This window comes from Salmo trutta, chromosome 28, assembly GCF_901001165.1.
Source record: "Salmo trutta chromosome 28, fSalTru1.1, whole genome shotgun sequence".
NCBI classification, from domain to species: Eukaryota; Metazoa; Chordata; class Actinopteri; order Salmoniformes; family Salmonidae; genus Salmo; species Salmo trutta.
In genome coordinates, this window is record NC_042984.1 from 7,550,329 (window position 1) to 7,562,374 (window position 12,046).

A 12,046-nucleotide genomic window follows, 5' to 3' on the forward strand; every position below is an offset into this window, starting at 1 on the left:
AATAGTAAATGTATTGTTAATCCCTGTCATTTTGGTTACATTTAATTTCTGTAACTGCATTTATTAATCACAGTCATTTACTGTTCTCATTCTCAGAGTGGAAACATTGTTTCCAGAGTTCACAACTTGCTACACTTGGGAGAAACACGATTTTTGGTTTATTCCATAACCATCATTTACGAGATTTATATAAATAAATCAAATTGTATCTTGTTTGTTGTGCTCCATGTGTCTGTTTGTTCTGTCCTGTTAATGTTGAGGGAGACTGAGCAAACATAGAAGTATCTTCTGCTCCGCAGAATGTAGGAAAATCAACTCAGTCGGTTTTTTTAGTATCCATTGTGAATGATAATACAGCCTATTAAAACTATAGTTCCTCACAGTAGGTTATTTAAAACATATTTCCTACAATCTCCCCCTCAATAACCAACTAGCCTTGGTGTGAAAGAGCAAAATATAATGATCTGATGATCCCATATAACCAGTGGAAATTTCTTCAAATACCTGAACACTTTTCCTTTGTGCAAAAACAGCTGTCTGTCCCGAGCTCAGTGGCGCGGGAAACTCTAAGGCCCTGGAATAGGCTAGTTGATAACATGTTGATAAGATGTTGATAAGGCTAGTTGATAAGGCTAGTTGATAAGGCTAGTTGATAAGGCTAGTTGATAACATGTTGATAAGATGTTGATAAGGCTAGTTGATAAGGCTAGTTGATAAGATGTTGATAAGATGTTGATAGGCTAGTTAATAAGATGTTGATAGGCTAGTTGATAAGATGTTGATAAGATGTTGATAGGCTAGCTGATAAGATGTTGATAAGGCTAGCTGATAAGATGTTGATAAGGCTAGCTGATAAGGCTAGTTGATACGATGTTGATAGGCTAGTTGATAAGATGTTGATAAGGCTAGTTGATAAGATGTTGATAAGATGTTGATTAGGCTAGTTGATAAGATGTTGATAAGATGTTGATAGGCTAGTTGATAAGATGTTGATTAGGCTAGTTGATAGGCTAGTTGATAAGATGTTGATAGGCTAGTTGATAAGATGTTGATAAGATGTTGATAAGATGTTGATAGGCTAGTTGATAAGATGTTGATAAGATGTTGATAAGATGTTGATAGGCTAGTTGATAAGATGTTGATAAGGCTAGTTGATAAGATGTTGATAAGGCTAGTTGATAAGATGTTGATAAGGCTAGTTGATAAGATGTTGATAGGCTAGTTGATAAGATGTTGATAAGGCTAGTTGATAAGGCTAGTTGTTAAGGCTAGTTGATAAGATGTTGATAGGCTAGTTGATAAGATGTTGATAAGGCTAGTTGATAAGATGTTGATAGGCTAGTTGATAAGATGTTGCAAGTTCGCTAGCGAAAGCTTCCGGACAGACACAATTGTTTGATTTGATACAAATGTTGCATTTCACTATAATGATTAGCTCAAGACAGATAGAAGGGGAGGTAGAGAGGCTGAGTAGAGTTGAATGTGATTGAAAGAAACTGAGTTATCATATTTTCTACTGTTTTTATTTGTCAGCATTATGTGGGCCTATTTTTACATAGTTCGCTATTAAAGTTATAGGCCTACTGCTGGAATGGTCTATAGGATATGAGTTCCATGCGCTCATTTCTTTAGCTGCCAATGATCACGGTGTATCAGAGCGTTGGGCCAGTAACCGAAAGGTTGCTGGATCGAATCCCAGAGCTGACAAGGTAAAAATCAGTCGTTCTGCCCCTGAGCAAGGCAGTTCCCCGGCGCCGAAGACGTGGATGTTAAGGCAGTCCCCCGCACCTCTCTGATCCAGAGGTTAAATGCGGAAGACACATTTCAGTTGAAGGGTTTCAGTTGATGAGGTATCCCCCTTTCCTTATAGCAGAGGCTGGTGCTCTCGAATTAGTAGATTTTTAACTTTTTGATGTTTATCATTTTAATTGACTGACAGGGGCCATAAAAAAATATTAGAACATTAGGTAAATTGTTTTCAATATTAAATTATGAAAGTATCATCGATAATATAATATTGTATTTACAATGTAGTAATAAAACTAAACGGTTATTTTTCTTTTCTCGTTTTTGGCAAAACGTAAACATCCCCCGTCATCGACGGGGCTGTAGTGTAGCAGGTTGAGAGCTAAAAGTTCCTTGGTGTCCACATCACCAACAAACTAGAATGGTCCAAACACACCAAGACAAAGCCTATTCCCCATCAGGAAACTAAAAAGATTTGGCATGGGTCCTAAGATCCTCAAAAGGTTCTACAGCTGCTACATCGAGGGCATCCTGACTGGTTGCATCACTGCCTGGTACGGCAATTGCTCAGCCTCTGACCGCAAGGCGCTACAGAGGGTAGTGCGTACGTCCCCGTACATCACTGGGGCCAAGCTTCCTGTCATCCAGGACCTCTACACCAGGAGGTGTCAGAGGAAGGCCCTAAAAATTGTGAAAGACCCCAGCCACCCCAGTCATAGACTGTTCTCTCTGCTACCGCATGGCAAGCTGTACCGGAGTGCCAAGTCTAGGACAAAAAGGCTTCTCAACAGTTTTTACCCCCCAAGCCATAAGACTCCTGAACAGGTAATCAAATGGACTATTTGCATTTAGAACTGTTGCTTAATGGATGGTATTATAAAAGCACATGTTTTACTCCAGCAGTAACCAGCTGAGGATATGCAGGAGAAATCCCTCTCAAAATGGGCTCTGTATGCTGTGCTTGTGTGATAGTTGTGTTGGATAAATAAGATACATTACAACTAACGAAAATACACACAGGCCAATTTAATTCCACACAATTATGCAAATTAACCTATAACTTGATATGCGTGAGGGTCAAAGGTATTTACATCCACTGTTAATTTTGGCCGGAAACAGTTTTATTTATCAGCTTTTCATTTTTTTTTTTTATTGGCCAAAAAACAGCAATTGTCGGCTACTGGAAACCATGGGCCAGAGCTATATCATGTTTTTACAGTATTTAGCTATGCCTTGTGCTAGTATCGTGTGACTCCAATGTGACATGCCAGTAAACTCTGTACATTTACACCAGGGGAGAATGACTGCCCCTCTCATTGAAGCAAGTTCAAGGCCGACCGTGGCACTGCAGAAAACAGGATAAGGAATGGGGAAATGGCAATCTTCGTGGTGAATCTTCACTTGAAACGATTATTTTTAAATTGCACACAGAAAAGTTCTAAGGATAATTGAGTTGCCGTCGGCGTTCAACTTGAGTTACTCAATTAGAGGAGGCAGCACTGAGAATTCACATCCTGGAGTAACCTCAAACTGCGCACATTATGTCTCCATGAGATGCCATCTTAACCGATTTCATTTGGCTTTAATGCGCTTTTGAGTCTTCAAATAGAAATGAATGGTGTTAAGTGATTGATGGCTTTGTACTTAAATGTTACCCAGAAACGATTTGATATTGTGATAAAAACGGCTGCATTGGACATTTAATATTGTAACAAAGCTATGTTGTGTTATTAAAAACAACTACTTTTTTGCGTTTGTGAACAATGTTGAGGTTATTACATCACATTGGAGAATTGTCCTGTTAGTTAGTCAACAGCCTTATAAATAAATCAAAATGATTAACACGTAGCTAGATGTATCTGGTTCCACTAAGCAACGTGTTCCATCACTCCTAACGCCTCTCATCTCCTGACCTTGAATAATTCAACATATCACACACCATTACCGGCACGGTTTGATTCCAACACCGTAGGAGACACACCAACTCTACACAAGTAGGATCTGTCGGCTGCTACAGAGCACTGATCTTCTCACGGACGTCAAGGCTAAGTAAAACAAAGACAATGACCTGAGCGCTCAGTGGGTCTTGTATTAGAAAAGATTTGTTTTGTGGACTTAAATCTTCCTTTTATACATTCAATTATAATTTGAAATGACAAGTTAAAGTGTCTGGCAGACGATCAAACGGAGCATTCACAGAAAACAAGCTGGCATTGAAGAGAAACTCAAACTGACAGTAACTGACAGTAAGTGCTGAAAAGTATCTCTGGTGACTCAAGACGGGTGACTTTCTGGTGACTCGAGAAGTGTTCTCTGCGCATCTTCCCAGGCTTTCACCCTCATAGCCCTCTATTTCCGCGTCAACAAGATGTCAACTACAGAGAAAGTTGAGACCAAATCAAAAAGTGAGAAAATGCTCCCTGCACAGGAGGCGGCCAAAATCTATCACACCAACTACGTGAGGAACGCGCGAGCCGTCGGCGTCCTGTGGGCGATATTCACCATCTGTTTTTCCATCATAGAAATGGTGGTGTTCATCCAACCGTACTGGATCGGGGACAGCGTCAACACCCCGCAGGCTGGATACTTCGGCCTGTTTCACTACTGTATCGGCAACGCGCTGACCTCTGAGCTCATCTGTAAAGGCAAGGCACTTAAAGGACCAGTCTGCAGTTGCTACATCTATTTTTGGACATAAAAATAAGTGATATGAACCTGATGATTCTTGAAGAATATAACTTATGAGCTTAGTTAAACTATTGTACCTCATCAGAACCCAAACTATAAGATTGTTTTACTCCAAATGTTTGTAAACAAAGTACATGTAATCAATCACTATATAGTCTCAAAATATGGTTACAAATATTAGTTTGATATCATGGATGATCAGTCCTTGCATCCATAGCTCTGTCTATACATTTGAGAGTGGTAAAATTTCTCCAGTCCCATCCCTCTGATTTTAACCGAAACAGTGGCAGGGAGTGGCTTTGTAATTGTTTCAACAGCAGATTGCCTCTTTAAAGGGTCACTTTACACAATAACGATCTTTTAGTATTTTGTTCATTAGTCCACCGTTGACACAATGTCAGCAGTTCATTCTTCAGTACAGAATAAAAACTGTGATGAGAATGTTATAATCACTAAACTGTTTAATGGGCGTAGTATGGCTGTCCTCTGCTCCAGCCTCTCTAACCCACAGAGATCCTATACTAATAGTAGTATGGCTGTCCTCTGCTCCAGCCTCTCTAACCCATAGAGATCCTATACTAATAGTAGTATGGCTGCCCTCTGCTCCAGCCTCTCTAACCCACAGAGATCCTATACTAATAGTAGTATGGCTGTCCTCTGCTCCAGCCTCTCTAACCCACAGAGATCCTATACTAATAGTAGTATGGCTGTCCTCTGCTCCAGCCTCTCTAACCCACAGAGATCCTATTCTAATAGTAGTATGGCTGTCCTCTGCTCCAGTCTCTCCAACCCACAGAGATCCTATACTAATAGTAGTATGGCTGCCCTCTGCTCCAGCCTCTCTAACCCATAGAGATCCTATACTAATAGTAGTATGGCTGCCCTCTGCTCCAGCCTCTCTAACCCACAGAGATCCTATACTAATAGTAGTATGGCTGTCCTCTGCTCCAGCCTCTCTAACCCACAGAGATCCTATACTAATAGTAGTATGGCTGCCCTCTGCTCCAGTCTCTCTAACCCACAGAGATCCTATACTAATAGTAGTATGGCTGTCCTCTGCTCCAGCCTCTCTAACCCACAGAGATCCTATACTAATAGTAGTATGGCTGTCCTCTGCTCCAGCCTCTCTAACCCACAGAGATCCTATACTAATAGTAGTATGGCTGTCCTCTGCTCCAGCCTCTCTAACCCACAGAGATCCTATTCTAATAGTAGTATGGCTGTCCTCTGCTCCAGTCTCTCCAACCCACAGAGATCCTATACTAATAGTAGTATGGCTGCCCTCTGCTCCAGCCTCTCTAACCCATAGAGATCCTATACTAATAGTAGTATGGCTGCCCTCTGCTCCAGCCTCTCTAACCCACAGAGATCCTATACTAATAGTAGTATGGCTGTCCTCTGCTCCAGCCTCTCTAACCCATAGAGATCCTATACTAATAGTAGTATGGCTGTCCTCTGCTCCAGCCTCTCTAACCCACAGAGATCCTATACTAATAGTAGTATGGCTGTCCTCTGCTCCAGCCTCTCTAACCCACAGAGATCCTATACTAATAGTAGTATGGCTGTCCTCTGCTCCAGCCTCTCTAACCCACAGAGATCCTATACTAATAGTAGTATGGCTGCCCTCTGCTCCAGCCTCTCTAACCCACAGAGATCCTATACTAATAGTAGTATGGCTGCCCTCTGCTCCAGCCTCTCTAACCCACAGAGATCCTATACTAATAGTAGTATGGCTGTCCTCTGCTCCAGCCTCTCTAACCCATAGAGATCCTATACTAATAGTAGTATGGCTGTCCTCTGCTCCAGCCTCTCTAACCCACAGAGATCCTATACTAATAGTAGTATGGCTGCCCTCTGCTCCAGCCTCTCTAACCCACAGAGATCCTATACTAATAGTAGTATGGCTGTCCTCTGCTCCAGCCTCTCTAACCCATAGAGATCCTATACTAATAGTAGTATGGCTGTCCTCTGCTCCAGTCTCTCCAACCCACAGAGATCCTATACTAATAGTAGTATGGCTGCCCTCTGCTCCAGTCTCTCCAACCCACAGAGATCCTATACTAATAGTAGTATGGCTGCCCTCTGCTCCAGTCTCTCTAACCCACAGAGATCCTATACTAATAGTAGTATGGCTGTCCTCTGCTCCAGCCTCTCTAACCCACAGAGATCCTATACTAATAGTAGTATGGCTGTCCTCTGCTCCAGCCTCTCTAACCCACAGAGATCCTATACTAATAGTAGTATGGCTGCCCTCTGCTCCAGCCTCTCTAACCCACAGAGATCCTATACTAATAGTAGTATGGCTGTCCTCTGCTCCAGCCTCTCTAACCCACAGAGATCCTATACTAATAGTAGTATGGCTGTCCTCTGCTCCAGCCTCTCTAACCCACAGAGATCCTATACTAATAGTAGTATGGCTGCCCTCTGCTCCAGTCTCTCCAACCCACAGAGATCCTATACTAATAGTAGTATGGCTGTCCTCTGCTCCAGCCTCTCTAACCCACAGAGATCCTATACTAATAGTAGTATGGCTGTCCTCTGCTCCAGCCTCTCTAACCCACAGAGATCCTATACTAATAGTAGTATGGCTGTCCTCTGCTCCAGCCTCTCTAACCCACAGAGATCCTATACTAATAGTAGTATGGCTGTCCTCTGCTCCAGTCTCTCCAACCCACAGAGATCCTATACTAATAGTAGTAAGGCTGTCCTCTGCTCCAGTCTCTCTAACCCATAGAGATCCTATACTAATAGTAGTATGGCTGTCCTCTGCTCCAGTCTCTCTAACCCATAGAGATCCTATACTAATAGTAGTATGGCTGCCCTCTGCTCCAGCCTCTCTAACCCACAGAGATCCTATACTAATAGTAGTATGGCTGCCCTCTGCTCCAGTCTCTCCAACCCACAGAGATCCTATACTAATAGTAGTATGGCCTAGTCTGTATGTGTAGCTTATTTTGTATGTGTAGCCTAGTCTGTATGTGTAGCCTATTCTGTATGTCTTTCGGAGGGGTTTGAATAACGCAGAAGACTATTTTTCATTGGACATCAGAGATCATTGCAGTAATCTTCTTCTCTTCCTCCCCCTCAACCTGCTCCTCCTCCTCCTCCTCCTCCTCCTCCATAAAGGAAGCGCCTTGGACTTTGCGTCCATCCCGTCCCCAGCCTTTAGGACAGCCCTCTTCTTCGTGGGTACATCCATGCTGCTGATAGTGGGCTGTATGGTCTGTTTCACTCTGTTCTGGTTTTGCAACACCGGGAGCGTCTACAAGATCTGTGGGTGGATGCAGTTTGCGTCAGGTGAGATTAGAAGATATTCTCTAACCTAACTAACCTGTACATTTTAATGTATAGTGTCCTGTGTTTGGTGAGACACAATGTACATCCAGGAGTGGGCCTGGGGGGGGGGGGGGGGGGGGGGGTCCACCTCTTTATCCAGCCTCTAGGCAACCTTGGCTCACAAACAGTCATACGTTATGTACAGTCATACCGCGGTATGTACAGTCACACCGCGGTATGTACAGTCACACCGCGGTATGTACAGTCACACCGCGGTATGTACAGTCACACCGCGGTATGTACAGTCACACCGCGGTATGTACAGTCACACCGCGGTATGTACAGTCATACGGTATGTACAGTCATTCCGGCCCCTGGTTGTAGTTGTCATTCCTGTTGTCCAGGAGAGGTGACAAACCTATCGTGTACAGTCAGCGACTCCCCAGTGACATCTCTCCTCTTTCAGAGGTGGCTTGGGTCCAGTGTCAGCAGATAACAACAACTCTGTGGACGCCAGCCCGAAGGGATTCTGTTTGAGTCCAGATTCTGACACCTACGTTCACGCCTACCTTCAAGGGGTAGATGGATTACATGTAACATGATACATGTCATGTTTTGTCTCTTAGTACAAGTCTATATCTATACGAAAGGCTCCGTACGTACTCAGGTTTTACAACTGATGTACAAGGCTTTTAACACAACACTTATGATACATCAGATATTATTGGCACAACCATTGTGGATAGTCTCCACTCTGTCTGTCTGTCTGTCTGTCTGTCTGTCCGTCCGTCCGTCCGTCCGTCCGTCCGTCCGTCCGTCCGTCCCTCCCTCCCTCCCTCCCTCCCTCCCTCCCTCCCTAGCCATCCTGATGGTGATGGGCTGTATGATCTACCCTGATGGTAATGTCTGTCTGTCTGTCCGTCCGTCCGTCCGTCCGTCCGTCCGTCCGTCCCTCCCTCCCTCCCTCCCTCCCTCCCTCCCTCCCCAGCCATCCTAATGGTAATGTCTGTCCGTCCCTCCCTCCCTCCCTCCCCAGCCATCCTAATGGTAATGTCTGTCCGTCTGTCTGTCCGTCCCTCCCTCCCCAGCCATCCTGATGGTGATGGGCTGTATGATCTACCCTGATGGTAATGTCTGTCCGTCCCTCCCTCCCTCCCCAGCCATCCTGATGGTGATGGGCTGTATGATCTACCCTGATGGTAATGTCTGTCCGTCCCTCCCTCCCTCCCTCCCCAGCCATCCTAATGGTAATGTCTGTCTGTCTGTCTGTCTGTCCGTCTGTCCCTCCCTCCCTCCCTCCCTAGCCATCCTGATGGTGATGGGCTGTATGATCTACCCTGATGGTAATGTCTGTCTGTCCGTCCGTCCGTCCGTCCGTCCGTCCGTCCGTCCGTCCCTCCCTCCCTCCCTCCCTCCCTCCCTCCCTCCCCAGCCATCCTAATGGTAATGTCTGTCCGTCCCTCCCTCCCTCCCTCCCCAGCCATCCTAATGGTAATGTCTGTCCGTCTGTCTGTCCGTCCCTCCCTCCCCAGCCATCCTGATGGTGATGGGCTGTATGATCTACCCTGATGGTAATGTCTGTCCGTCCCTCCCTCCCTCCCCAGCCATCCTAATGGTAATGTCTGTCTGTCTGTCTGTCCGTCCCTCCCTCCCTCCCCAGCCATCCTGATGGTGATGGGCTGTATGATCTACCCTGATGGCTGGGATGCCCCGGAGGTGAAGAGGATGTGTGGCGAGAGGACAGACAAGTACACCCTGGGGAACTGTACAGTGAGGTGGACCTACATCCTGGCTATGATCTGTGTCTTGGACTCTCTCATCCTGGCCTTCCTAGCCTTCACACTGGGTAACAGACAGGACAAACTGCTGCCGGATGACTTCGAAGTGGAGGGGCAAGGTGAGAGAACAAAATTAGGTGATATTTGTTGTGTGAGGGATTAATTCAACAACAAAAAAATTGGGGGGGGAGTGAAAAAAGAACATTTTTGTAGCATGAGGGATACAGAATAGTAAATGGCTTGGAGTGTGGGACACTGGGATTATCTCAGGACATCTCCCTACTTTTTTTATTTATCTAAATTTCATTCATCCTGTTTCCATTCCAGAAAAGCAATGAGGCACTGGAGTATGAAGAGACGGAAGAACAATGCATCATTCTGGCACTCATGATGATCAGGCCAGGGATACGGCAAGGCCTCCACGGCTAGTGTTTTTACAATATACACAAAGGTGTCCTTTCCTCCAAAAACATGATGTTTTTTAACTCATTATGCTAGAGGGCAGTTCTTTAGACTGTATTGTCCCCAACGGCACCCTGTTTTCATTTGGTGTTTTTGTCCTCTTCTGAGCCTTGGTAATTAAAGTTTAATTTTAGTATTTTGGATGAATTAAATGTTTTCTGTAAACAATAAGTGTACAATCGTCAATACACATTTTACTTTCTGAATGAAATTCTAAAGTTTTTTGTTCCTTGGTAAGTTCATTGTACTTGTCATGAAAAAATGTCCCATCAACAGTAGTTGGGCAAAGAATCAAGCTAGACAAGAGGCATTGCAGAACTCCTAATATGAAGACCTTTTGTTTTATTGTACGGTGGTATACAATTTTATAGTGTCTTAAATTGACATTTCAAATATGTGCGATTAACCCTGACGGGCGAAACGGAGCTTGATGTACAGTTGAAGTCGGAAGTTTACATACACCTTAGCCAAATACATTTAAACTCAGTTTTTCACAATTCCTGACATTTAATCCTGGTAAAAATTCCCTGTTTTAGGTCAGTTAGGATCACTACTTTATTTTAAGAATGTGAAATGTCAGAATAATAGTAGAGAGAATTATTTATTTCAGCTTTTATTTCTTTCATCACATTCCCAGTGGGTCAGAAGTTTACATACACTCAATTAGTATTAGGTAAATTGCCTTTAAATTGTTTAACTTGGGTCAAATATTTTGGGTAGCCTTCCACAAGCTTCCCACAATAAGTTGGGTGAATTTTGGCCCATTCCTCCTGACAGAGGTGGTGTAACTGAGTCAGGTTGGTAGGCCTCCTTGCTCACACACACTTTTTCAGTTCTGCCCACAAATTATTAATAGGATTGAGGTCAGGGCTTTGTGATGGCCACTCCAATACCTTGACTTTGTTGTCCTTAAGCCATTTTGCCACAACTTTGGAAGTATGCTTGGGGTCATTGTCCATTTGGAAGACCCATTTGCAACCAAGCTTTAACTTCCTGACTGATGTCTTGAGATGCTGCTTCAATATATCCACATAATTTTCCTCCCTCATGATGCCATCTATTTTGGGACGTGCACCAGTTCCTCCTGCAGCAAGGCACCCCCACAACATGATGCGGCCACCCCCGTGCTTCACGGTTGGGATGGTGTTCTTTGGCGTGCAAGGCTCCCCCTTTTTCCTCCAAACATAATGACGGTCATTATGGCCAAACAGTTCTATTTTTGTTTAATCTAACCAGAGGACATTTCTCCAAAAAGTACAATCTTTGTCCCAATGTGCAAACCGTAGTCTGGCTTTTTTTTATGGCGGTTTTGGAGCAGTGGCTTCTTCCTTGCTGAGCGGCCTTTTAGGTTATGTCGATATAGGACTCGTTTTACTGTGGATATAGATACTTTTGTACCTTTTTCCTCCAGCATCTTCACAAGGTCCTTTGCTGTTGTTCTGGGATTGATTTGCACTTTTCGCACCAAAGTACGTTAATCTCTAGGAGACAGAACGCGTCTCCTTCCTGAGCGGCATGATGGCTACGTGGTCCATGGTGTTTATACTTGCGTACTATTGATTGTACAGATGAACGTGGTACCTTCAGGCATTTGGAAATTGCTCCCAAGGATGAACCAGACTTGTGGAGGTCTACAAGTTTTTTTTCTGAGGTCTTGGCTGATTTCTTTTGATTTTCCCATGATGTCAAGCAAAGAAGCACCGAGTTTGAAGGTAGGCCTTGAAATACATCCACAGGTACACCTCCAATTGACTTAAATTATGTCAATTAGCCTATCAGAAGCTTCTAAAGCCATGACATCATTTTCTGGAATTTTCCAAACTGTTTAAAAGCACAGTCAACTTAGTGTATGTAAACTTCTGACCCACTGCAATTGTGATACAGGGAATTAATCTGTAAACAATCGTTGGAAAAATTACTTCTGTCATGCACACAGTAATGTCCTAACCAACTTGCCAAAACGATAGTTTAACAAGAAATTTGTGGAGTGTTTGAAAATCGAGTTTTAATGACTCCAATCTAAGTGTATGTAAACTTCCGACTACGACTGTAAAATGGCCTTCTCTTCCACTAGACCCCAATAACTCAAAAAGGTG

At 43.9% G+C, this 12,046-nt stretch overlaps 1 protein-coding gene across 1 annotated transcript; it reads left to right on the forward strand.

The window, feature by feature from the left end:
* The first annotated feature begins 3,822 nt into the window (after positions 1–3,822).
* Positions 3,823–10,157, forward strand: LOC115165354 (LHFPL tetraspan subfamily member 5 protein). Its single transcript, XM_029718432.1, has 4 exons — positions 3,823–4,391; positions 7,561–7,731; positions 9,371–9,607; positions 9,816–10,157. The coding sequence occupies exons 1-4, from the start codon at positions 4,115–4,117 to the stop codon at positions 9,824–9,826; spliced, it is 696 nt and encodes a 231-aa protein (XP_029574292.1). The 5' UTR covers positions 3,823–4,114; the 3' UTR covers positions 9,827–10,157.
* The last annotated feature ends 1,889 nt before the right edge of the window (positions 10,158–12,046 follow it).

Excerpts from the sequence above, each read along its gene's own strand:
- LOC115165354 (XM_029718432.1), top strand. The coding sequence starts at position 4,115 with ATGTCAACTACAGAGAAAGTTGAGACCAAATCAAAAAGTGAGAAAATG. Across the intron at positions 4,392-7,560 it reads CTCTGAGCTCATCTGTAAAG|GAAGCGCCTTGGACTTTGCG; the intron begins GCAAGGCACTTA and ends TCCTCCATAAAG. Across the intron at positions 7,732-9,370 it reads GTGGATGCAGTTTGCGTCAG|CCATCCTGATGGTGATGGGC; the intron begins GTGAGATTAGAA and ends CTCCCTCCCCAG.